Raw genomic sequence first — 25,968 nt, 5'->3', positions numbered from 1 at the left:
GGAACCCCGGTCCGCACCCACCGCGGCTCCATGCGGCCCCGGCCCCTGCGCGGTTGACACCGCGGCTCCCGGAGCGCGCCCCGGCGCGACAGGACGAGCGAGCAAGTCGCGCCGCCAGGCGCTTCCACCCTCCTACCCCCCAGCCATGGCCGGAGATGCCCGGTGAGGACCGGGGCGCCGAAGCCTGGGCTCCCCGGCGCGGTGCGGAGCGAGGCAGCGGCCTGGATGTATGAAGTGTCTCCATGGCTCTGCAGGAGGCGAAGCCCCAGGGCCCAAGAGAAACTGGACTGGCGGCGCGGAGGCGCAGGGGCCGGCCCGGGACGCGCGGGCTCGGTGGGGTCGGCGGCGGAGCGGCGTGCAGCCCGGGCGTGAGAGGCTCCGGACCGGCGCTGGTCCCCCGGGCCGCCGCGTCCCAGGAAGCACCGCTGCCGCCGCCGCTGCCGCCGCCGCCGCTGCTGCTGCTGGGACTCCTGCTGCTGGCGGCCCTTCCTGAGCACTGCCTGGCCGACCCGGGTAAGCACTTGGCGGCTGCTTTGCCCTCGGGGAGGTTTCTCTAGGAGCAGGGCCGCCCTTCAGGGTTGGCACCTGGCTGGGCGGCGGTGGAGGGAGAGGTCTGTGCAGCACCGGTGCGGGGATGTTCTCCGCCTTTTGCAGCTGCAACAGCAGGCGAACTGTCAGAAATGTGTCTCCCGGGAAGGCACCGCTGGGCGGGGAAGTAAAAAGAGGTGCTTTCGCATCTTGTTTCTGGACAAGTTGCAGGTCCTTTCTAGTGGTCCCGCAGGCACGCTTCATTTAGATAAAGACGTGGTGTGGTTAGGACACTTTAAAAGGGATGTGTTTTAGTAAGACACATTTCAGGGTGGGGATGTCCACTATATTTGGGGCTCTCTGTTGGGTGTCCACTTTGTTTTAAATGCATGAAATTGCCAGATTTTTAGGCAGTTCCCATGTGGACTTACCAAATAGCCCTGCCCACTCAATGTTGACAGGGGACGCCTTTTCTTTTGGGATGGAGGTACTTAAAATAATTGCTTTCATGTTACAAAGGGATGCAGGCACTGATCAAGTATATATAATCCACTGTTTACAGCAGGTTAGTTAATAATCACGCTTGGCTCTCAGACTTCCAACAATCCTCAGGAAATAGATTCCTGCAATTCCTTGGATGACTTGAGAAATCTGTTGTAACTATTTGGGGAGAATTACTCTGCAAATGTGCTTTCAATTTACACTGTGCATTCAGCAATTGTCTTTGAAATAAGAATGATTACTAAGGTACTTGTAAAGGGCAGGCTTTTGTTTGTGATGAAATTCTGGGCTCTTGGTACATTCCATTTATCAAAGAATATAGTTCTCACTTCAGCTAATATGATCCTATGGTTTTGTGCTTTTTAGCAAGGACTAATGAGGGCTGCTTTTCTTTCCAGTGTGCCCCTTGCCCCAAATTAGATTACATTATGAAGGAGCTCACACTTTTAGATAAAGAGGGTTTCAGGTTTAAAATATTTCTTATTTTCAACAGCTTAGTTCAAAGCCCAGTTTCCTTTGATTTATTTAAAGTGTCACTGACATAAGGTGTCTGTGTGTGCAAGTGACTATCTAGGAATTTTCTATTGTGATTATAGTGGTTACAAAGTTTGATAATCTTGGGCTGTGTGCCTGAGACCTGAGAAAAGCCCCTGAATAATTTTAACCCTCAATTTTTATGCTTCTAGCACTTTTAAGTGGATCAATTTGATATCATGGTTAAAAGGTAAGTACTGAGCCAGACCCATGTAAATGACTCCATAGTCATTGGCTCTCACACACACTTGGAGTTTTTACTTAAAATGAATCAGATCCTCGGTAGATTTGTAAACTGTTTGTGAGACATTAACTTTTTGGATGTTCATGTGAGGGCAGATACGTAAAATGGTCCAACCGTCTGTAATACGTGAAATTTGGATGTGTGTATTTTTCCTATTCAGCCTGATGATGTCAGATGATTTCCTCTGGTTTTGAATTTCTGATTCCCCTTCCGGCCCCTGTACATTGACCTTCTGAACCTCTGTGACTTGACTTGGCTCTTCTTTCAGACTGTCAGACTTAGGGGACTTCTGATCTATATCTTTGGTTTTTGCCAGCGTGTCGTTTTTCTTCTTTCTCTTCGTATGGTGATCATGGGGATCACTAGGAAAGGTGATTAAAGTGATGGTGAAAAGTCATTACAGTTGATTTTCCCCAAAGCTATCTCCCCCCCTACCCCCCGTCCTTGGAGTGACTTGTTGCCTCCTCTGTACTTTTTGGGTCCTCATTGTGCCATGACACTGATGAACAGTTCCTGGTGGTCCAGCTCACCTGTGGGTCCGTAGTCTACCGCTGGGCTCCATGGTTTCCAGCATGTTCGTCCCTGATTCAATTTCACAACTTGTTTCTCTCTCAGTGGAAGAGTTGAACACTGGGCTCCCTGTCTTGCCTCCTACCTGCTTTCATCTGTTCTCCGATTTCCACTTGAGGCAGCTTCACGGCAGGGAGGGCAAGTCCTGGGCCTAATGCGGGGCATCCTAGGGAGTTTGGGTGAAGAAGCAGTGTCAGGAGGGAGGCAGGGGAAGAATGGATGACACTTTTCTGGGACCTTTGGCTTGCGAAACACAACCAAGCTTTGAAATTTTCCTGAGGGGTAGCTGCAGGTGGGTGCTGCTACTCATGGCAGAATATGTTCCTAGCATAAGGAGCCAGACCCGTGATGGTGAGATCCTGCTGCAAGAGCTGGCTCGCTACAGTCCTGTCGTTTGCATCATTGCTCTTCCTTGCTTTCTAAGCAAGGCTAAGCTAGGCATTTGCTGCTGTTGAAAAGGGGGTAAAAATAGGTTCGTTTCTGGAAAATGCCATAGCAGTTGTTCAGAACCTTCGTGTCCTGGGGCCCCTGCAGTGTGTTCCCAACCCACATCCATCCACTACACCCCAAGTTCTTTTGCTTTAATATTCCTGAGGATTCGAGGTTCCTTCTCTTTCCTTTTCTTCTAAGGAAAGACAGCTGCCTCGAGTGTCCTCCCTCAGACTTCCTCCCCTCACTTCCATCTCCACAGAACCCTTGCTTGTAAGCAGTAACTTCGGCTTTGGATGTGGGAGATTGGTGTCGGAAAGAATGTTCTTTATAGCAGCAAGCTCTGACGCCCTCTATTTTCCCCTGCCCTCGAGGGCTCCAGACCCTTGCGTGAAGTTCAGATTTGACTTCCTCATCTTCTTAACTGGTCACCCATTCAGCTCATGCCAGTAAACATTTACTGTCTGCTCATTGGTGCAGGCGCAGTGCGCATTCCTTTATGTGACCTTGTCTTTCTGGACCTCAGCTCTCGGATCTGTAAACCTGGGATAAGGACAACTCGTATCTGATTGCATTGTTTTGAGGATTAAATAATACATCTAAAGTGTTTAAAACAGTGCTTGGTACATAGTGAATGCTCAGTGAATGCTAGTGTTCTAAAGGGGCAGAAATTGACTAAAGTTACTGTGCCCGTGTGCTGTGCTGAGGCAGGGGATAGAGAGGTGAGTTAGGATAGGATCGAAGTTTGTAGAAGCCTCTCATGAAGAGAGTGATACGTATCCTTGAACTCTGATATGTGTGATCAGATCTAATAAAATGAGGGAAAAGTTAATTCTGGAAGAACAGGGGCTTTGAAGGATGAGTGGGTGTTGGCAGGATTGATGGTAACATTTCAGAGGAAAAGGAGAGGGTTCATCGTGGCTGGAACACAGGCTGTTAAAGGGAGGGGAACCCGGGACACATTTACTGTCATGGGGCTTTTCCCTCCTCTCAGGGGGCTCCACCCACTTGGCTCTCCCCAGAAGGATTCTCCCCTTTTCCCACCAACTTGTAAATTCCTGATTTATCTCTGTTTTCCTTGCGCCTGTTACAATGCCCAGCAGAGAGTAGGCACTTACTACATTTTCAGCCTTTTTTCATGCCTATTCCCTCCGTTTGGCTGATTCTGTTAGATGTTAGAATAATTATCTTAAGTAATCCACAATAAGTTGTGAATGACTGCCTTAGTTAAGGAATTAATTGCATTTTGAAAGAAGGATTTGCTGATACCAGGGAATCTCTAACTTAGCACAATGTATGGCGGAGATAGTTTTGACTTAAGATGTGCTGCCTCTCTCCAACCTTGTATACGCCATCAGCTGGGAGTCCCATTTGAAAGAGGTGCACAGTACATTTGTTCATTCATTCATTCAGTATTTCTTGAGTGTCTCAGCTTTCTGAGGTTATGGTAATGAATGAAAACAAGCTCCCGTTCTTGCGGGACTTAGGAACTAGCCCAGTGCTTTCCAAACTTTACTGTGCATGGAAGTCACGCAGAGTTCCTGGTAACATGCAGAGGTGCTGATTCAGTGGGTCTGGAATAGACCTGAGGTTCTGCACTTCCAGCAAGTATGAGGTGATGTCTGCAGTTCATTGACCCCACGCTGAGCAGCAAGTGACAATAAAGAAATTAATGTGGGTTGGATGGAGGTAAGACAAAAGTCTTACTGCAATGGCATTAAGAGAGAAAGGAAGAACAGAAAAAGAACCAACTTAAAGTCTTTTCTACAGAAGGAAGCAGAGTAATAGGGAGGGGTCCTTACACTTTTTACTCTCAATATTAATTATTAGTGCCTCAAAATATTTGCAACATGTCCCAAACCTTGTGTCCCTTTTATCCCCCATCCCACACACAAAGTCAAATCAAGACTTCGGGAACAGAAACACTGTGCTTTTAATATTGACATAGGACAGAAGTCAGATACCCGCTTCCTGCCCTGCATCCTTCCTAAAAAGAGAACATCACTGTGGAATCTCAGAGAAACTGAACTTCTGACAGAGAGTTTTTCAGAAGCTGGCTTATCTCAAGTCTTAAATTACGAGAATATGATCTGAGAATATTCAAAATGAATGCGCATGCTTCCTTCATTTTCATTAACCTTCAAACCCTTATTGTGATTTTTCTCCTTTCTTTTTCTTTTTTTTTAAACAAACAACAACTCTACTCTTCTCCAGACAAAAATGAATAGTTGGAATGACCCTAAAACATTTTCATTGCTTGACAACATGTTACAGGGGATTTCTAAACACACAGAGGGACACATTATTCTGTCACAGGATGATTGCCGTGGATGATGACTCTCTCTGGGGACTCCAGGACCAAAGGCACAGTTAACAACCTGGGAATTGTTGATGTCAGTTATTGTGGCTGGTGGGAAGGTGGCAAAGAGTCATACTTATTTGGCAATGTTTATCAAGTGCCTGGCATATGCCAGGCCAAACCTTTCATTAGGTACTGGAGGTTTAGTGGAGAGCAAGCCAGGCTCAGTGCCTTCCGTCAAGCGGCCTGTAGCCCAGGATAAGAAACCCCTAGTGGGTGGAGAGGCAGGTTGGTAACATAACTCTGTGGATTGGGTCATGGGAGGGAATGTGGCAAGACAGAAGGTAACTGCCTTGTCCGTAGAGACTGTCGCCACTCAGCTGCAGCCTACGAAGGAATGGGGCTCAGGCTGCCAGCATTCTTACTTCTTAAGAAAGGCGGGATCTTTGTTTAAAATCTTGTTTTCAAATGCCACAAACTAATTCAGGTTTTTGAAATGTCATGCTCTGCAAAGAACATACTCATGAGCCATCGGTTTTTTCTTTTTGGAGGTAAAGTTTATTTAGGTATAATTTATATACACTAAAGTTCATTTTTTCCCCCTCACCCGAGGACATTTCTTCATTCCTTTTAGAGAGAGAGGAACATTGATGTGAGAGAGAAACACCAATTGGTTGCTTTCTCATATGTGCCCGTCTGGGGACTGAACCTTCAACCTGGGTATGCGCCCTGACTGGGAATTTAACCTGCGACCTTTTGGTTTACAGGATGACGCTCCAACCAGTTGAGCCACTTGGCCAGGACAAATTCACCTTTTTTAGGTATACTGCATGATGAGTTTTAACAGAAATGTACAGTCATTGATCCACCACCACAGTCCAGATATAGGACATTTCTATCACTTCCTGACCCTTTTTCTATCTCAGAGTGTTTACACCTGGGCACTGTTGATACTGGGGCTGGATACCTTTTTGTTGTTGGGGACTGTTCTGTGCATTGTAGGATGGTTAGCAGCATTCCTGGTCTCTGACCAGTGGGTGCAAGTAGCTCCACCCCCCTCAGTGCTCACAACCAAAATGTCTCTAAATATTGCCAAATGTCACCTAGGGGGCGCAGTTGCCCCCGGTTGAGTTCTACTGCTCTAGCTTTGTAGTAATTCTTGAAATCAGGTAGTGTGAATCCTCCTTTTTTCTTCATTTTCAAAATCCCTTTGGATATTATAGGTCTTATGCTTTTCCATATAGATCTTAGTATCTTCTTGTCAATCTCTATTAAAAAAAGGTTGCTGGAATTTTGATTGGAATTTCATTGAATCTAGATCAGTTGGAGAAGACTGATATCTTAACAACATCACATTTTTTGATCCATGAACATATTTTTCCATTTATTTAAGTATTTTCTTTTCTTTCATCAATATTTTATAGTTTTCAGCATATTAGTTTTGCACATGATTTTTCATGCTTTAGTAAATAGTACTTAAAAATGTCGTTGATAGGAGATAGAATTATGATTGTTAGAATATTAACCTTGTGTCATGTGACCCTTCTAAACTCACATTAGTTCTAGTATCTTTTGTAGAATCTTTGGGTTTTTCTAAATAGAAAATTGTATTATCTATGAATAGACAGTTTCATTGCTTTATTTCAAATCTCTATGTCTTTTATTTCTTTTTCTTGCTGTCTGCACTGGCTAGAACTTCAAGTACATTGTCGAATAGGAAGGGGGGCGTGGCCACCCTTGCCTTGATCTCAGTCTTGGGAGAAAACATTCACTCTTTCATTATTAAGTATGATGTTAGCTATAGTTTTTTAAAAAATAATTTTTCATTTTTAAACTACAACTGATGTACAATATTATATTAGTTTCAGGTATACAACTCAGTGATTAGACACTTATATAATTTATAAAGTGATCACCCCAATGAATGTAGTGACCATTAGGTGTCATACAGAGTTACTGCAGTATTGACTGTATCTCCTATGTTGTACTTTACATCTCCATGACTGTTTTGTAACTACCAATTTGTCCTTCTCAATTCCTTCACTTTTGTCCCCCATCTCCTCAGCCCTCCCCCTCACCCCGCCTCCCCCATCAGGCAACTGTCAAACTGTTCTTTGTATATGTGAGTCTGTTTCTGGTCTGCCTGTGTTTTTATTTTGTATTTTAGATTCCACATATAAGTGAAATCATATGGCATTTCTCTTTGTCTGAGTTATTTCACCCAGCAGAGTATCCTCTAAGCCTGTCCGTATTGTCGCAGATGGCGAGATTGCATTCTTTTTCAATGGCTGAGTCGTAGTTCATTGTATATTTGCACCACTTCTTCTTTATCCATTCACCTGCTGATAAACACTCAAGTTGCCTCCATGTCTTGGCTATTGTAAATAATGCCTCAATGAACATTTGGATACAGGTGTCTTTTTAAAAAATTTATTGATGAGAGATTGATTGATTTATCGATTTTGTTGTTTTTCCATTTATTTATGCATTCATTGGTTGATTCTTATATGTGCCCTGACCAGGGATTGAACCCATGATCTTGGAATATCAGGGTGATGCTCAAACCACCTGAGCTACCTGGCCAGGATGCAGGTGTCTTTTTTGAATTTAATGTTTTGAGTTTCTACAGATAAATACCTAGAAGTAGAATTGCTCAGTCCTTCATTGTCTCTTTTAGCTTTTGTCTTTGAGTCTGTTTTGTCTGGTATAAGTATTGGTATCCCAGCTTTTTTTTTGCTTTGTTTTCATTTTCATCAAAACCATCTCTTTACCTTTAATCAGTGTGTAGTTTTGGTCTGAAGTGAGTCTCTTGTAGACAATATATGTAAGGGTGTAAGGGTCTAGTTTTGTTATCCATTCAGCCACCATGTGTATTCCTTTTGATTGGAACATTTAATCCATTTGCATTTAAAGTCATTGTTGATAGATATGTATTTATTGCTATTTTATTATTCATACTTTTGGTCTTTTTTTTCTTCTTAAAGAAGACCCTTTAACATTTCTTGTAATACTATTTGGTGGTGGTGAACTCTTTTAGCTTTTTCTTGTCTGGGAAGCTCTTTATCTGTTCTTCAATTGTAAATGATAGCTTTGCTGGGTAGAATAATCTTGGTTGTAGGTCCTTGCTTTTTATTACTTTGAATATTTTGTGCCAACCCCTTTTGGTCTGTGAAGTTTCTGTTGAGAAGCCAGCTGACAGTCTTATGGTAGCTCCCTTATTGGTAACTGCTTTTCTCTTGCTGCTTTTAATTCTCTCTTTGTCTTTAACCTTTTGCTTTGTGTCTTGGTGTGGGCCTCTTTGGGTTAATCTTGTTTGGGACTCTCATTGCTTCCTGGACTTGTGTGTCTATTTCCTTTACCAGGTTAGGGATGTTTTCTGTCAATATTTTTTTAAATAGGTTTTCAATTTCTGGACCCCTCTCATCTCCTTCCAGCTTACCCATGGTGTGAATGTCAGTAATGCATGAAGTTGTCCCACAGGCTCCTTACACTATCTTCATTTTTTTTTTCTTTTTGCCCCTCTGATTGGCTGTTTTATGCTTCCTTATATTCCAAATCACTGATTTTTATCCTCTATTCTTTTCCTAAGTTCATTGAGCATCCTTATAGCCAGTGTTTTGAACTCTGCATCTGATGGATTGCTTGTCTCCACTTTGTTTAGTTCTTTTTCTCGAGTTTTTTCTGTTCTTTCATTTAGGGCACATTTCTTTTTCTCCTCATTTTGGCTGCATCCTTGTGTTTGTTTCTATGTATGGGGTAAAGCTGCTACATCTCCCAGTCTTGGTATTGTGGCATTATGTAGTATGTGTCCTGTAGGGCTCTGTGGCATATCCTCGCCTGGAGGATCTGCTGTGCAGGGGCTGACCCCATGGAGCAGGACTCATTTCAGCAGGGCTCTGTTCTCATGGAGGTGATTGTGTGGTCCTTTGGTGTGGCCTGAAGCTGTCTGCCAGGTGTACTGGCTGGGAGGCCTCCTGGGAGGTGCAGGCCAAGATCAGCTGCTGCCTATGTTCTTCCCAGGGACATCTGGCATGAGCTACAGAATGATCTACAGATGACTGCTACATGTGCTGGGGTTAGAGGTGCCTGGGGGAGGCCAGCGAACTGAGGCCAGCAGCCAGTAGTGCTGGGTCTGGGGCCACTTAGCAAGAGTTACAGGCCATGCTGAGGCCAGATGCTGCTTGTTTGAGGTTTTGGAAGCTTTGGTAGATTTTAGGAACATCCTCAGTGTGAGCTGAGACAGGCCATTTGTATGGAAAAGCCACTGGAAAAGGCTTGGGTGGGCCTGCAAGTTGGGTGGGCGGGGTTTCAGAGAACCACCAGGGTGAGGTGAACAGTGTTAGACAGGTTGATGGAGACTCAGATATGGTGCCCACCTGCTTGTTCTGTGAGGGGAGGGCTCAAAAAAGGAACAACACTCTGCCAGCACTTCTGTCAGGAAGAAACCTGCCCCTCCAAATATCTCCCCAAAGCCAGACAATTCATTTCTTCCCCATATGACCCTGGCTCCTTCCCAGCTGCAGCTCCAGTGTGGAGCTCAGAGCGAGTGGGTCCCAGTAAGTTCATGTGTGGGCCCCTTAAATAGGAATGCCTGTGACCTTAGTAGTCCTCCTTCTCACTCACCCACAATCCTCACTGGATTTTACAGCCAGAAGTTATGGAGACTTCTCTTCTTGGCACTAGAACCCTGGGCTGGGAGTCTGGTGTGGGGCTGGGATCTCTCTTCCCTCAGAGGGGACCTCTGCACTAGCCAAAATATCCCTCCCCATTTTTAACTACCACATGTCGGGGTGGGACTAGCCCATTCCGCATCTCCACCCCTCCTACCAGTCTCGATGTGGCTTCTGTATATCCTTAGTTATAGGACTTCTGTTCAGCTAGATTCAGGCAGTGCTGAGTGATAGTTACTCTATAGTTTAGTTGTAATTTTGATGTGATTGTGGGAGGATGTGAGTACTGCACTTACCTAGCTGTCATCTCGGCTGGACTAGTTTTATTTTGTTTTTGTTTTTGTTTTTTTGTAGAGACCGTTTATCAAGTTGAGGAAATTCTCTTCTATATCTAGTTGGCTGTGAATTTTTATCATGAATGGATATGGAATTTTGTCATATGTTTCTCTTGAAATCAACACAAGGTTTTTCTTTCTTGGTCTGTAAAAAGACATTAGTTGATTTTAGAATGTTGAACCAACCTTGTATTCCTGGGATAAACTTCAGCTCAGTCACGATGTATGTTCGAGCTGGGTCTGATTTTCTAGTTGTTTTGTTAGGAATTTTTAATATCTTCTGTTCATGAACTATACTTATCCATAGCTTTGTTTTTCTGAAATGTTTTCTAATCATGGTAATGCTGGTTTAAAAAATAGGGGGAAAGTGTTCTCTCTTCAGTTTCATGGGAGCGTTTGTATAGAATTAGTATTATTTCTCCCTTTAGGCCTATGGTTTTACAGATGAAATTGAAGACCGCTCAAGGAAACAAAAAGTATCAGGTATCCCTAGTACATTTCCTCATTCTCTGGGCTGCAAGTAGGTGGATGCTTCCTAGACATTATGAGAGAAGGTTAATTTCAGGTGTAGGAGAAGGATTTGGGTGAGGAGAAATCGCCTTGGATACGTTCAAGAAACAGGGCACCCCTGGCTGACTCTTTGTTGTTTATCATGTCACTTTACTTTTCAAGGTCTTAGTTTTCTCATCAGCGCATCAGAGGCTCAAGATCCTCCCTCAGGAAAGCCCCATGTTCCTGGCAGTGTGTGTGTGAGCTCTTAGCAGATGCTTTGGTGGGTTAGACCAACTACCATTTTTACCTCTTCCTACACTAATGTCAAGCCCAGTCAAGGACTCTCATTTTGAAAAGGGAACAGTTTTCCCATATTTTGTTGACATGACTCCAACTTGAAGCTCGTGTAAATGTTGGCTTATCTTTAATTTTCATTGGCTTTTCAAAAATCATAAAAGTAATATCTATTGTATTAAAATAAAATCCACAGTATATGCAGTAAAATGCAAAAGGCCAGGTTGGTTCCATTGCTTTTTTCCTAGAGTTGTGCTGTCAAGCAAGTATGATTGGTCCTTTCCGATCTTTTTTTCATACAAATATTTATATAGATATCTTCAGTAAATTTTTTTTTAAGAGATAGAGTACAATATTTAGTACCTTGCTTTTTTCACTTAACGCTGTATTATGGCCCTCTTTCCATGCTAAGTGAATTTGTCATAAGAGGATCTGAACTTCTCCCTAAAGTGTAAAAAAGCCTTTCTTATATAAGAAAACAGTTTTAAAACCACACATTGAATGAAAAAACCCCACAGAGTTAAAAGATCTTCTTAGACCATTCCTCCTCTTTTCTCTACTCCTGGGCTTCCTTCCCTGGGAAATACTCCCACTGGTGTTTAAGGAAAAATGTGGACCCTCTTAAACACCAACCAGAATGGGGATAAACACTGTGTTTAAACCAACTAATGCAGATGTAAATAAGGCCAAGCAGGTGCCTCAGGCATTTAGCCCAAGGTCGCTGCTGCACCTGCCATCTGTCTACTCAGGCGGGACTTTGCCTAATGCATCCTAACCACGAGAGAGGGATTTGATTGTAATTTATATATGTTAAACCTATTCTTAGATTTAAAATCCCTTGACGTCAGAAACACAAAATGGCTTTGGTATTTATGCAACACCAATAAAGAGGAAGGTCTCAAGTATTTCTAACTTCACTCTCTTGATGTGAAGTATGGAATTAAGCGTCAGAATGAATCTGGGACTCCCAGACCTACCCCTCTGCCTCTGTCCCTCCCACTGAATGCTGCTCCTCTCGCACTCACCCTTCTATTTGCCAAATGTCAAGAGTGAACCAAGGAAGGCTGAAGAAAGCTGTGAAGAGAATAAAATGAGTTGAAATTAATAGCACAGCTTATAAGTCCTTGTCGAAAAGAGCTGAGTGAAAATATCTCTAAACCCACGGACTTCATTATCAAATAATGAGTCTCTGTTTTGAACAGAATAGGAGGATCTGGATTCTGAGCATTATTTTGAATATAATTAAACTGGATGGAAGTATATTAAAAAATCAACGCTATACAGCTATCTTTGGCAGTTTCCCGTTATCATCTTATTAATACTGGACGTGAATACACAAATCAACCTGATGAATCCTACAGAATTGAAACCCTCTTTTCACCGGGGTGGAGAATTTCTTGTGTGTAGTCCAGAATAAAAATGGCACTTTAAATAAGCCTTTTTCCATTTTTATGGCTAATGTAACATGGTTACTTTTCTCTGCAGGGATACTTGTCCCCAGAGTTTGGTGTAGCACTTCACAGTTGTTGAAGTTTTCACTCTTTTTTTTTTTCGAATCTCAGTTCACTCCTAGGAGAGGATTGAGGAGGTAATTTGCTAAAGGTCATACAGTGGTGCAGGGATCTTCACATTATTCTGTGATTCAGGGACAGATTACCTAGCTACTCATATAAAGCTAGCTCAAGTTTGGAGCCCAAGGCCACCGAGGAATTGCATGTGACATATTCAGTATAAGAATGAAATATAAGTGGGACATGTGGACATTCTGACTGATAGAAATCATAGCTGACATTTCTGAGCATTTACTAGTTGTGTCAGCTCATTGGATTTTCACAGCCCTGCAAAGTAGGCTCTGTTATGATCCCTATGTTTCAGATGAGGGAACTGAGGCATGGAGTAATTGAACCGCAACTCATTCAGTGTCACACGGGGAAGTGTCAGGGGAGGGATTTGACCCCAGGCAGTTTGATTCCACAATCCTCAACCTGCTTCCACAGTAACAGCCTGGGGTTACTGGCTTTGTGTCTCAAGGACCTGGTGGCCTCTTGCCTCTTTCCCTGCAGGCTGGGTCTGCCCTTCTGCCCGCTTCTGCAGACTGGCTTTCTCTGCTTCCCTGTAGCTTCTTGGTTCCCCAATAACTGGACCTCACTTGGGGCTTTTGTTTGCTGTGGAGCTCACTGCAGCCAGACTTTCCCGTTGACATGCCCACCATCCACTTCTGGCTTGGTCTCAGTTCTGTCTTTCCCAGGAGGGAAGATCAGGCTGCCATAGTCTGGCCAGTGGAGTGAGAAGTTTTCTCCCTCATCTAATCAGCAGAGGCCAGAGGAGAAGGGTCACATGGCACAAAAATGACTTCCTAGGCTGACCCTCCCTTCAGCCATGGCAGTTTTAAATGAGGTGGACTGGATAGGGCAAGCTCCCCCAGACTTGTCTCCTCCCTCATAGCCGTACAGAAAGGGCTCATGAGCTGGTAAGCTGGCTCTGTGAAAAACAGTGACAACAAGAAGCCTGATTTATAGTGCTGGCAAATTTCCATCGTATAAATCCTCCCACCGTGGCTGATGTCAAGCTTCCAGTGTGACAGTGGAGTTGGAAAGAGATGCGCACAAGTTGGCTGAGCGCTGATACGGTCCAATCAATCTACGGACTTGATGCAAGGCAGCTGGTGCAGTAAGAGCAGGATGTCTTCAAGGAGTTTGACGTTTAGGCTTAATAGGCCCGGCAACCAGGTGCGTTAATAATTAGTGAAATGGAAGTAAGATTTCTAGGAAGAGAGGGTGGAGAGGCACACACAGCCTAGAATAGCTTAAGGTATGTCGTCCCAAGTGTAGGCACATAGAGATGCTTTTTAAAATATTGCAATTTCCTTTGCCTGCATGGTCTTACTTGTGACATATAATTAACCCTTTCACCAATTTTAAGATGTCAGACCTCATTTTCTGGAGGGGCATTGGTTTTGTTGTCGAGCACCAAAAGGTGTGATTTTTTTTTTCTTTTTTTTGCTTCCAGATATCACCACCTACTCCTCATTTGGTCTTGTCATTTCTTCCAACTTACAGACCAAGAGATACGATGTCCAGGTGGTGGCCTACTAGACCGCTTTTAGTTGAATATACGCTACTCATCTTGATTGGAGGCTTTCACTTATGATCACAAGGCCACCCTCGCTTCATGTAATCATGTGAAAGCCTAGACAGCCTCATGACTGCCACCTCTGCCCATGTGTCAGGTGTCTTCACAGATCTCAAGGCCCACCTGGTTGGTTCCTTTCCCCTGCACATCTGGAAAGGGGACTGGGTGTCTTGGCTTTGGTGTATTCCTTACAGTTCTGCTGGTGTCCCCATCTTCTGCCTGATGGGACTTTGTCACCAACCCTGGCCAGCTCTCATGGTGGTATTGGCCACGGGGCGACAGAATGAGGGAGGGTTGACAGTGTAGAGCTCTCCTTGGACATGGAGTTCCAAGTGTTCTACTGATGGAAGGTCAGGGTCTTTACCTCTAAAAATAGCACAATTAATTTATTCTTTTAATTTCCCTGGGGATGTAGCAAGAGAAAATTTCACAAGATTCTTCTTTTATGCTTCATTGGAGATTTGTCCTAATTTGTAGATATGTTGACTCTGAATAGGAGAACTAACATTTATGAAATGGCTACTATTATGTTAGTCACTGGCTTAAGAGTTTTATTAATCCCCACAATGACACTGTAAGGTAGTTCTTGTCCATTTTGTTTGGAGAAAGCTAAGATTGAGAGAACATTTATGAAACTGACTTGCCTAAGGGTACATAACCTGTAAATGGTGAAGATAGGATTTAAAGAAATATCTGATTATAACATAAATATATTTTCAACTGTACTGCGCAGAACTTCCCACATTTATTAAATTTTCAAACATACAGAAGAGTTGACAGCATTGTACAGTGAACAGCCATATACCTACCATCTAGATGGTACAATAAACATTTTGCTGTATTTGCTTTCTTTATCTCTCTGTCTGACCACCTCTCCGTCTATCAGTTCATCTTATTTTTGGTGTATTCAAAATAAGTTGCAGACATCAGTACACTTCATCCCTAAACACTTCAGCATGCATGCCATTGATTAGAGTTTAATATGTGTTTATGATTCTTTTTCTGAGGTAATTTTTACATATGGAGAAATGCAGAAATAAGTCTATAATTCCAGGTTTTGACAAATGGGTATACCCTTGTAATTTAAATCTCTGTCATGGTATAGAGCATGACCATCCCCCCAGGAAGTAAGTTTCCTCTTGCCCCTTTTCAGACATCCCCCTCCTTATTCACCTCCCATCTGCCTCACTCCCGAGGTATCACAGTTTAGTTTTTTCCCCCACAATGGTTTCGTTTTTATACCATGCAGTATTAAATAATTATGCCTATTGAACACACACTAAGGCACATCATAATCACATTACCCAAGATTAAAGAGGAGAGATTCTTAAAAGCAGCAAGGGAAGAGGAGACAGTTACCTACAAAGAAGTCCCCATAACACTATCGGCTGATTTCTCAGAAGAAACCTTGCAAGCGAGAAGGGGCTGGCGAGAAGTATTCAAAGTCATGAAAGCTAAGGACCTACATCCAAGATGACTCTATCCGGCAAAGCTATCATTTAGAATGGAAGGGCAGATAAAGTGCTTCCCAGAGAAGGTGAAGTTAAAGGAGTTCATCATCACCAAGCTCTTATTATATGAAATGTTAAAGGGACTTATCTAAGAAAAAGAAGAAAATCAAAACTATGAAGAGTAAAATGACAAACACACAACTATCAAAAACTGAAAGTAAAAACAAAAACAAAAGCAAACTAAGCAAACAACTAGAACAGGAACAGAATCACAGAAATGGAGATCACATGGGAGGGTTATCAGCAGGGAGGGGGAGGGGGAGAAGAGGGGAAAAGGTACAGAGAATAAGAAGTATAAATAGTAGGTACAAAATAGACAGGGGGAGGTTAAGAATAATATAGGAAAAGGAGAAGCCAAAAAACTTGTATGTACGACATGAACTAAGGTGCGGGGGTTGCAGGGCGGAGGGGAATAAAGGGGAGAAAAAAGTGGGACAACTGTAATAGCATAATTGATAAAATATACTTAAAAATAATTATGCCTATTGTTTTAAAATGGACTCTTCCTTAGAAGTATTAACTCAGACAGTATTTATTGAGCACCTGGTACGTGGCAGGCACTGTGTTGGGTGCAAGGAAACAGACATTGACTCCTGTAGGAAGCAGGAGAGACATTATTAGTTCCTCAAAGGAGTAAGTATATGGCCATGAGCAGAGGTGAGGGCGGAATGGGAAGGGTGTAGCGCTGAGGTAGGCTTGAGGAGGAGACTGGTCAGGGAAGGGTTTCCTGAGGAAGTGACATTTAAGCCAACTCCAGAAGAATGAAAAGGAGATAATCAGGCAGGAATTTGGGGCAAATGGAAAAGTGTGTATTGTCCTCTGGTTGCGGAGGGAGTGTGGTTTCCTTGGGAACTACAGAGAAGGCAGGGGTTGTTGGTGGGCAGGAATCAAGAGGAGAGTGGGTGGTGGGCTGGACAGGAGAGGTAGCGGGACCGGATCACACAGTAGGTGGGCTGTGGCTTCTAGCCTCATCTTATGAGTGATGGGAAGCCATTGCGTGGTTTTAAGTGAAAGAGTGACCTTGACATTCAATTATCCAACCAGATGAGTTGGAGGAAGGGGAGACGTGGACTGTATGTTCTAGAATCGCAGCTAAAATTAAGTATCATTGGCATGAACCTTCCAAGTGTTGGGAGAACCCTACGGTACATTGTTAATCCTACACAAACCTTCACGTTCCTTATGATTTTCTCCCTTGCCTGTGTTCCTGCCAGGGCAATACTAGTTATTAAATAAAGGTGCTCTGTACCTCCAGCTCTTGCTTGCTCTTTCCCCCCATTCTCCCTGCCTCCATTTGTTCTTCTTCCCTCCGTAACTAATCCTCCTCCCTGCAAAGTCGCCAGTGAGGGTCTGATTGCTTAATCCTGGAATGGTTGTCTAATCCCCTTTGCTCTGTCATTCCGTATACCTTCCCAGGGTAGCCTCATCCACACTCAAAGATTTAACAACCACCTATGTATGGATGATGCAAAAAAAACTCTTGCCTCTCTTCTGAGGATGAGACTCGTACTCACAATTTATTAGACATCTTTACCCATGGCTACTGACGACATTTCTCCCTCAAAGTGAACACATCTTCCCTAAGATTTGCCCTCCGTTCTGTATTTTCTATTTCAGTGAGTGTGACTGCCACCCATTTCTTGGAGCCAGAAATCTGAGAATCCCTTTATATTCTTCTTCCCCTTTCCTTCTCTAGTTGGCTACTAGATCTTACTAAAGGTATTTCTGAACACTCTCATAATTTGGCCCCTTTTCTGTCTCTGCTGCCCTATTACACACCCTCCGTCTTTCTGGTCTGTGTTCTTGTCAAAGCCACGCCTCCTGATTGGCCTCCCTGCCTCTAGTCTTGGCCCCCTTCTACCCAATATCATCCTCCAGCCAAGATTCTTACAAAACATAAACCTACCCAAAGCCTTCAGTGGCTCCCCATAACTCAGGTCCACGCCACTGCTTGGCTCAAACTCATCTGGGCTTGACCTTGAGGGTCATGGTCCTGCCAGTCAGGGTCTTCACAAAGATCTCTACCTCTGCGTCTGCTGGGGAGGCTGCTCCTCTGCCTCATTGAAAAGCTATGTACATAATTCTTTTAGTACAGCGATTTTTAACCAGTGTGCTCCTTCAGCTCTAGTTAGTGTTTATAATACCCTAAGACTTGGGAGGGTGGGGTGGGGAAACAGGGAAAAGAACGCTTCTCTGTTCTGAATTTTGTTGGCTTATTATCATAAGGCCAAAGAAGAATTTCTAGAAAAGAATTCAAAGGTCTTTACTTTTTCAGGATTTTACACTCATTAAACCCAAGAGTTGCAGAAGATGCAGTTTTCATCCTCTGTTAGTTTTTTTCTGTACAGGTGAGATAAAATTCTCACAAGTCGCCAAGCTTACCTGGCGGCTGAGACTCCAGGCGGTGAGCTGGCCATCTGGTGGAATGGACATGACGTCCTACAAACAGGCATCTCCCATGGTGGAATGCCACCCGGAGGGTCACCGTGCTGAATCCCCCTGGCTCTGCCCCCTGCCCACTGGCCATCTGTTCTCCCTGACCCCAGGGTTTATCTCGGCTTTGCATGTTGACGGACGAGATCTCTTCTGAGTCCATTGTGCCCACTTTGGTCTTATTATTATTTAAAAAAAAAATCTCTTCTTAAACCTTGGAAATGGTTCCAGATTGTACTCACTTGAGTTTTGTGAATTCAGAATGACAAAGCTGAAGAGGGAAGAAAGATGTGGCCGTGTTCTGGTCCTAGGCTGTGGCCTTCCTGCTCCTCCTTGTTGTGGTTCATCTGCTTCTGGGCTCAGCTTTTTGGCTCCTGGCATCATAAAGCCAGGCCTTGCTGGGAAGAGCTAAACTTCACTCATGCTGATGGAAGACTCACTTTTGATTTCTCACTAGGTAGTTGCTTATCTCAGCCCATGAAGGATATTTAATAATCTGCTCTGAACTTATTATTACTTAGTTATTACAAAATAATTTCTATTATTTTGACGGAAGGTCAGATATTTCAAAAATAATATTTGCAGTCTTGTTAGTTTCTGGACTTTCAGGTATAGCACTTCTTTAAGAGTCAGGGATACATATAAATATGTAGAAATCAACCAATCAGATATTGACTGAACATGCATGGTGAGCTAAGTAAAGTCAGTACTAAGTGAGGTTTCCAAAATCGTACCAATCGTTCTTTTTAAGGAAAATACACGAGGATGTGATTGCGTGAAAATAGTTCATCAAATATGGAAGGTAAAGTCTCCAGGTGCAAAATAAGTGGTACAGAGAATAAATGTTAAAAGGATTTATCTCATTTTTTGTTCATCATGGACTGGGCTGTCAAATTCAGTATCTGCTTTATCCTGGGTTATAATTGGCCTGGACTGGTGAAGTCCCCAACGCTAAGAGCCTGTCTGAAAGGGCAGCGATTGATGAGTGTCTGTGATCATGGTCTGAAATGGTGCTAGAGGTCCTCAGGGAACTTCTGAATGGTTGATTTTCATCAGAGCAAGTCTCAAAGAATCATGTACCAGCAACAGAATCTTTAAAAGTGAAGTTGGCATTTTGCTCCTGAAATGCATTCTTAACCACAACACACAGTGGAAGTTGTAGAATAAAATGATTTTTAAACTGTTCTAAGCTGAATTGCCTTAAACTGTAGAATTTCTTCATCGAACAGCTCTGCATTGTGTAAGTTCCAGTGAAAGCGATAGTTTCCACTTATTCTGACATGTTCCTGACCCTGTGCTGCGTGCCTGAAGTACTTATTATGGCATTTACTCTTTACAGCTGCTTTATGAGCTGTGACTCTAATTATTCCCATTTTACAGATGGGGAAGCTGAGGCTTAGGGAAGCAATGTAACTTGCCCAGGACCACACAGCATAGTGATGTTGGGTCTGTCCCTTTAAACCCAAGGCCAACTGCTTTGCACGATGTACCTGCTTGTTCTCTGCCCAGCGGGCCACATCTCAGGCCTGAGGACGTGATAAAGCAGTTTTATCACTGATAGGCACATATTACATGCTTTCCGGAGGCCTTTCACAACTGTTATTTTCTAGCATGATCTGGCCTCCAAGGGGGTACGAGTATGGCTGTGGCCGCGGGGATATCCACGTTTGGGCCTCCTCATTTCATATTTGAGACGCACACCAAATGACAGTTATTTCCAAACGTTTATTATTGGGGATAATGAGAGTTGAATAAATTATGTTTTGACCCCAATAGTGTTTGAAATTCAAGTACCCTGGCAAGCATTCTCAAATGTTTTATGGGATTCTTCAAAACTCACACGCAGAGATTGAATCAGTTGTGCTTTTGGTCTTGTTTCAGCCCTTTGAAAACGTATAGGCCTGAATCACACTGTGGCTCTGCATCCAAAGAAAATTTAGATGCTGTGAGATATGATTCTGAATTTGCCCTTTGAGCCGGGCGAATTATGAATTTGCCTGGAGGACTTGTCATTTTCCCTGCCCTCGGTGACCGCTATATTTCTCATGCCAGCAATATTGAAGACAGTGTTTTGGTTTGCAGCTACCTTTTATGGAATTCACATAAATTCACACCCGAGGACTGGGCCTGAGATGGATGTTGAGAATTTCTTGCATCTGTATACTCAGTTTAAAGATTTCCAATAGATTTCTTATATCATTCATCTAATTCGACAGCAATTATTGAGTGCCTACTGTGTGCCAGGAGCAGTGCTCGCCTTCCCAGGAAGACTCGCTGTTAATCTTGTCCAGCCCTTTTCTCAGGGTGGCTGCTCACCACCTCCGCACTCACCTGCTCACCGCACAGTTTTTGGGTGCCAATTATCTGCAGGGACTCTTAGGTGTCAGTCCCCAGAGTACGGTTGGCTGGGACAGGGAGGGGGGAGTCTTAATCAAAGAGGTGTCTCCAGCCTTTGGCACACAGGGGGGATTCCTCAGAAGCAAGTAAACAAATAAAAATAAAATAAATACTGGGTGACAGGCGAACAATCACTTAATCTCTCTCATTTTACAGAGACGTTGAGGCTCAGAAAAGAATTAGGTGGTCACATTAAGTAACCAAGGACAGAGGGATGGGCAAAAGCAGGCGAACACCTGTGAGTACGCAAAACAGAGTTCATTCCTGTATTGTTATTTATTTGTATTGTAACTATAAATCTACTTTTGCCCACCCCTGTACATGAAAAATGAAGTTTTCATTTTAAGCTTGGGCAACCGCTTTGGCTTTAAGCTAAACAGGACTGAGGAATACAGTTGCCTTTTAAAACATCTTCGGACTTTGACTCTCGTATTTTTCTAACAGCCAACCACAGGCGAAGAGAGTATCGTAAACCCCATTTTCTGGATGAGTAACTTCAGTCACAGAGATTAAATGACTAGCTTGTGGTCGCTCAGCTGGCTAATGATGGCGTCAGACCCAGAGCCCTAGTGAGTGTCCTGTGTCCTTGCCACCATTCCCTGGCTGGAGCAGTGCCCCTGTGCATCACTGGGGAGGAAAAAGGGGGAGAATAGTGGAAGGGGAGGAAAATGCAGCGTCAGCGAGCATGGCATTTTGGGTTCTTCCAAGGGGTTGCTTAGTCTCTGGCACCCTGTGGAATGAGGGGGGGGGGGGAAGCTGTGTGAATTTTTCTGCTTCTCCCAGCTACTCTTCTTCTTTCACCCTCGCACAAAGCCTCCTTTTCCATTGAAATTTCTGCCGTCCCTCCACTTGTTGCTGTCTCCTTCTGACCTTACGGATACCTGACTTCATTTAGTGAGGATAGGAAGTCTCCTCCCACCACTTTGAGGGCTTCATAACGTCTTCATTGGAACCATCTTTATTTTCACTTCACTTCAGCCACCCTTTCCCACGCCGCTGATACCCTGGATCACCCTCCGGGGCTGGCGTCCCCCCTGAACTCTGAGACTCCAGGATTCCATTATCTGTCCACAACCCCACCACCTCACGACCTCTTATCAGCTGGTGCTCACTCCCTTATTCCCACTTTGCCCACTTTTTGGCCTTTCGGAGGTTTCAGCTCTGATTTGCAGCCTAGCCCGTCTCCCGCATCCTGCTTCTTTCCCCCTCTCTCTCCAGCTGAGCTCCATGCATGTCTCAGCCCCCTTGTCTTTCTGTCTTTCTCAACTTGCATACCCTCCTCCTTGGGATTGTTCAGTCATTCCCTGTCTCTACTTCAACCCACAGGCGGCTGAATATGTAACGATATGCCTGGTACTTTGGTGCCCTTATGGTTCTGTTTCCAGCATCTCTGTAGGCACCTGGTCCAACAAAGCTCACCTCAGCAGGGTCTTCAGTGCCACTTGCTATCCCTTGATAGATTTCTCATTTCCCCACATGGCCCTTCCAAATGCCCATGCCTCTCCGTGAGCCATCTAACCTGCTGCTGGCTGCCCGGTCCACATTCTCAGCCTATGACTTTCATGGTGCCATCTTCATTTTATTTATTTATATTTATTTATTTAAAGATTTTATTTATTTATTTTTAGAGAGAGGAGAAGGGAGGGAGAAAGAGAGGGAGAGGAACATTGATCTGCTGCCTCTCGCACGCCCCCAACTGGGGACCTGGCCTGTAACCCAGGCACGTGCCCTGACTAGGAATCAAACCGATGACTTTTTGGTTTGCAGGCCGATGCTCAACCCACTGAGCCACACCAGCCAGGGTCTGTCTTCATTTTAAATGCAGGTGTGCCCCACAGTTCTGTCTTAGCCTTCTTGTCTTCTAACTTCACCAACATCTAGGTCTAGATGACTCAATAATAAGCCTTTAACAGAGTTTCTGCTGCACTCCAGCCCTGTTCTTCTCCCTTACAGACTCTTCCACACAAAGGTGGTCTTTGGTTTGGGGCATGAAGTTGGGCCTCTAGATGAAAGGGCCCCATTGCAGTCCTTGTACCCTGTGCCCATCAAGCTAAATTTCTTGGAGCACCTCAAACTTGGCATTCTGCTTCACAGCCCTGCCTGGGCGCATGTTCCTCTTCTGGTTAAAACTCACATGAGAGGTAATACTTGGCCACCAAGTAGACAACAGTTTCATCCTTAATCATTTAGAATAGGGGTCCATGAACCCCTCAAGTATTCTTTTCTGTATTACTTTGATGGCAATGCATGATAAGAACTACAGTTTACATTTAGACCCAACAGACACTGAACTAAAGGAAAAAAGTGCTAAGAAATAATACTTTCCATTACCTCTCTTACTTTTTCCCTTTTCCTCTTCCTTTCACTTTCCATCTTTTCCTTCCTCCCTTTCTTCCTTTTCTGCCCAAGCCAGTCGTGACGCACAATGTCCAAGCTGGACATTGATTTCATGGTCCACTAGTGATCCACACCGCAACACGCTGCCTGGCGATGTGTGTCAATAAATCTTTAAAATCTTAGGTTTAAATTCACTTGTACTTTTCTGGGAGGAAAGATTTCCTTAGTATTTAGGAGCCCAACAAAAACAGATTTCATAATACTGATTTAGATATTTTCTTTCCATTGAGATTTGACATCACCAGTTTCATGCAACCAAGCATAGAAATTAGTGAAATTATTTTGAATGTGGGCCATTTTTGTCAGCTCTCTGACATGTCCTGTATTGTTGTTAAATGAAGTTAATATTTGCAAACTCTCAAGGAGGGTGAAATGGATCCTTTAAATCTCTTGCATGTGTGGGAAGGTGAAAAGCTGGGTGAGGCACCATAAAAACGATTTACTTGGTGAAGGAGGCTTAATAAAACCTTCATTTAAAGTCAGATAAGATAACAACCCAGAAAACTTTTTTTTTCTTTTGGTTTATATCAAGTCATTTGTTCAACAATTGTCCTTGGTAATAGGAATGAGGAAGAAAGTGGTGAACAAAGTAATATTCTTACTGTTATGAAATCCAGAAAAGGAAAATGAGAAATGAAACTAGAGTATCACCCAAGCATTAATATAAATGGGATAAATATTTTGAATGCATTGATGCCAAAACGTGTAATAGAAAACTTAGATTTGTGGAAGGGATGAATAAAAAGATAACAGAAAAGACATGAAAAGATGGCCAAAATGATTTTGAGCTACAAGATTATCAAGCAGTGGTTTTGAGTAACAGAGAGTTCAAATGAAACTGCCATAAAAAAACCCCAAAATTCCAAAATTAAATACATTTTGGTAATGTCTTTCCTGTTATCCCTTTCTATGTTTGATTTGCAAAAGAATCAAAAGCTGCGTTAGGAATAGTACCTTCTCCGTGTTCTAGGAGAGGAAGGCTCCGTTTCAGTGAGCTTCCAGACCTGGCTGCTCTCGGGAAGGCTAACGGTTTCTCTGCGTAGGAAGATTCATTATTATCCGTGTGTACCATTCCTTTGAGTGATCTTGGCAGTTGGAGCAAAACTAACTCATTACTACACCAGCCAAAGAATGAATAACGATCACTGTGATGAGTTTTCCTTTTTTTACTTTTGCTACACAGTTAAAATTTTATTGTAATGTGTGCGCATGTGTGTGTGGCGGCGGGGATGGAGTACAAGAAAACCTTGTTACCCTCTCCAAAACTGGCATGTAGGGAACAAGGACAAACATAATCCAAAATCCCAGGACCTCAACACACCCGCTGTCCCCATTTCTGTCAGTAACTGAGTGTTGCTTTAATTTACTGGGCTTGCTTTCAGAAGACTGGGAGGGGAGGAGCTCCTGTGGGCTCCCACTTACGCCTCACGCGTGCACAGGCCATATGGCCACACGGATGTGTGTGTGCACCGGAGGGGCGGCTGCCGGACCCCTCGGCTGTCCATTTGGTGTCTCTGTTTTCAACTGGTCTTTGATCCAAATCGTATGACTTCATATGCGTCACAGGCAGATGGATGTAGATGGGGGGCTGGAGCACAAGCTCACTCGTGCTGATCCTGTGTTGTAACCTGGCAGAAAGCAAAGCTCCCCAAAGCCCAGGAATCCCAGGAAGCCTGACGTTTGCTCTCCACCCTGCACGTTTCTTTCTGAAGGACCTCGCCCCATGCTGCACCAAAGGATTACCGCTCACTGAATCTTTCTTCACAAATCTAACTGAAAAGGATCAGGGCCCCTTCCAGGAAGCAGTTACTTTGCTGCCCGCCCCCTTTTTTTGGATATTCATTCATTCATTCATTCATTCATTCATTCATTCATTCATTCATTTTTGTAACTCTCTCGTTAACCTTTGCTTTCATATACCCAGGTGTCAGATGAGGTCTTCTTGCCCCTTCAGTCCTACTTAGATGGGCTCCAGCCCCCCAGTTTGCCCACTGGCGGAAGTGTAGCGCACTTTCCCCAGGGGTTATGTTTTTCCTCTCACTTATGTCTTTGAGCTTCTGCTTCCACAAATGACCCAGTTTGTTCAGGGGCTCTCTATCCTAGCTCTTCATGCATCTATCCAGATAATGCGGAGCTCAGTCTTTTCTTAATTACTCCAAACAACCCACCTGAACTCAGCATTTACAAGTACACAGAAAACTATTCTTTTATTTTAATTTTTTTTACATTACATCCCCAGAACTTTAATAACTGGAAGTTTGTAACTTTTTTCCACTTTCACGCATTTTGCCCACTTCTTTTCCACCCCGCTCCCCATCCCCACATGACTCTGGCAACTGCCAATCTGTTCTCTGTTTCTACGGGTTTAGTTTTTTAAGAGTCCACATATAAGTGAGATCATTCAGTGTTTTTCTTTCTCTGTCTGACTTCACTCAGCATAATGTCCTCAAGGGTCATTCATGTTGTCACAAATGCAGGATTTCCTTCTTTTTTATGGCTGAATAATATTCCATCGTATGTATATAGACCACATCTCCTTTATCCATTCATTCATTGATGGACACTTAGGTTGTTTTTGCGTCTTGGCTGTTGTGAATAATGCAGCAGTAAACATGGAATGTACAGAGATCTCTCTGAGAGAGCTGTTTTGTTTCCTTTGGTTATACACCCAGAAGTGGAATTGCTGGCTCGCATAGTAGTTCTATTTTTAATTTTTTGAGGCACCTGAATGCTGTTTTTTATAGTGGCTACACCAATTTACAAAAAAGTGCACAAGAATTCCCTTTTTTCCACATCTTTGCCAATATTTAATCTCTTGTCTTTTTGGTGATAGCCATTTTACCTGGTCTGAAATCATATCTCATTGTGGTTTTGATGTGTAGTCCTTTGATGATTAGAGATGTTGAGCATCTTTCATGTACCTGTTGGCCGTTTGTATGTCTTCTTTGGAAAAATGTCTATTCAGTTTCTCTGCCCATTTTTAAAGTGATTTTTTTTTTTTGCTACTGAGTTGTATGAGTTTATTCATTTTGAATATTAACCCTTTATCAGATACGTGATTTACAGATATTTTCTCCCATTCCATAGGTTGCCTTTTCAATTTGCTGATGGTTTCCATTGCTGGGCAGAAGCTTTTAGCCTGAGGTAGCCCAACGTGTTTGTTTTTGTTTTTGTTGGCTTTGCAAAGAAGACATTAATGATG

General features: G+C 43.5%; 1 protein-coding gene across 1 annotated transcript in view; it reads left to right on the top strand.

Annotated features, from left to right (window-relative positions):
* The first annotated feature begins 242 nt into the window (after window positions 1–242).
* Window positions 243–25,968, top strand: part of KIAA1549L (KIAA1549 like) — a 228,125-nt gene continuing 202,399 nt past the window's right edge. The window contains exon 1 of the mRNA XM_054585936.1: window positions 243–513. Within this exon, the coding sequence (XP_054441911.1) occupies window positions 243–513 (271 nt within the window). The remainder of the gene's footprint in view (window positions 514–25,968) is intronic.

Source organism: Pteronotus mesoamericanus, unplaced genomic scaffold (assembly GCF_021234165.1).
Source record: "Pteronotus mesoamericanus isolate MK-2021 breed Mesoamerican mustached bat unplaced genomic scaffold, CSHL_Meso_final contig_90, whole genome shotgun sequence".
Classification (NCBI taxonomy): Eukaryota; Metazoa; Chordata; class Mammalia; order Chiroptera; family Mormoopidae; genus Pteronotus; species Pteronotus mesoamericanus.
Note: the sequence above shows the minus strand (reverse complement) of the source record. Positions and strands in the feature narration are given on the sequence as shown.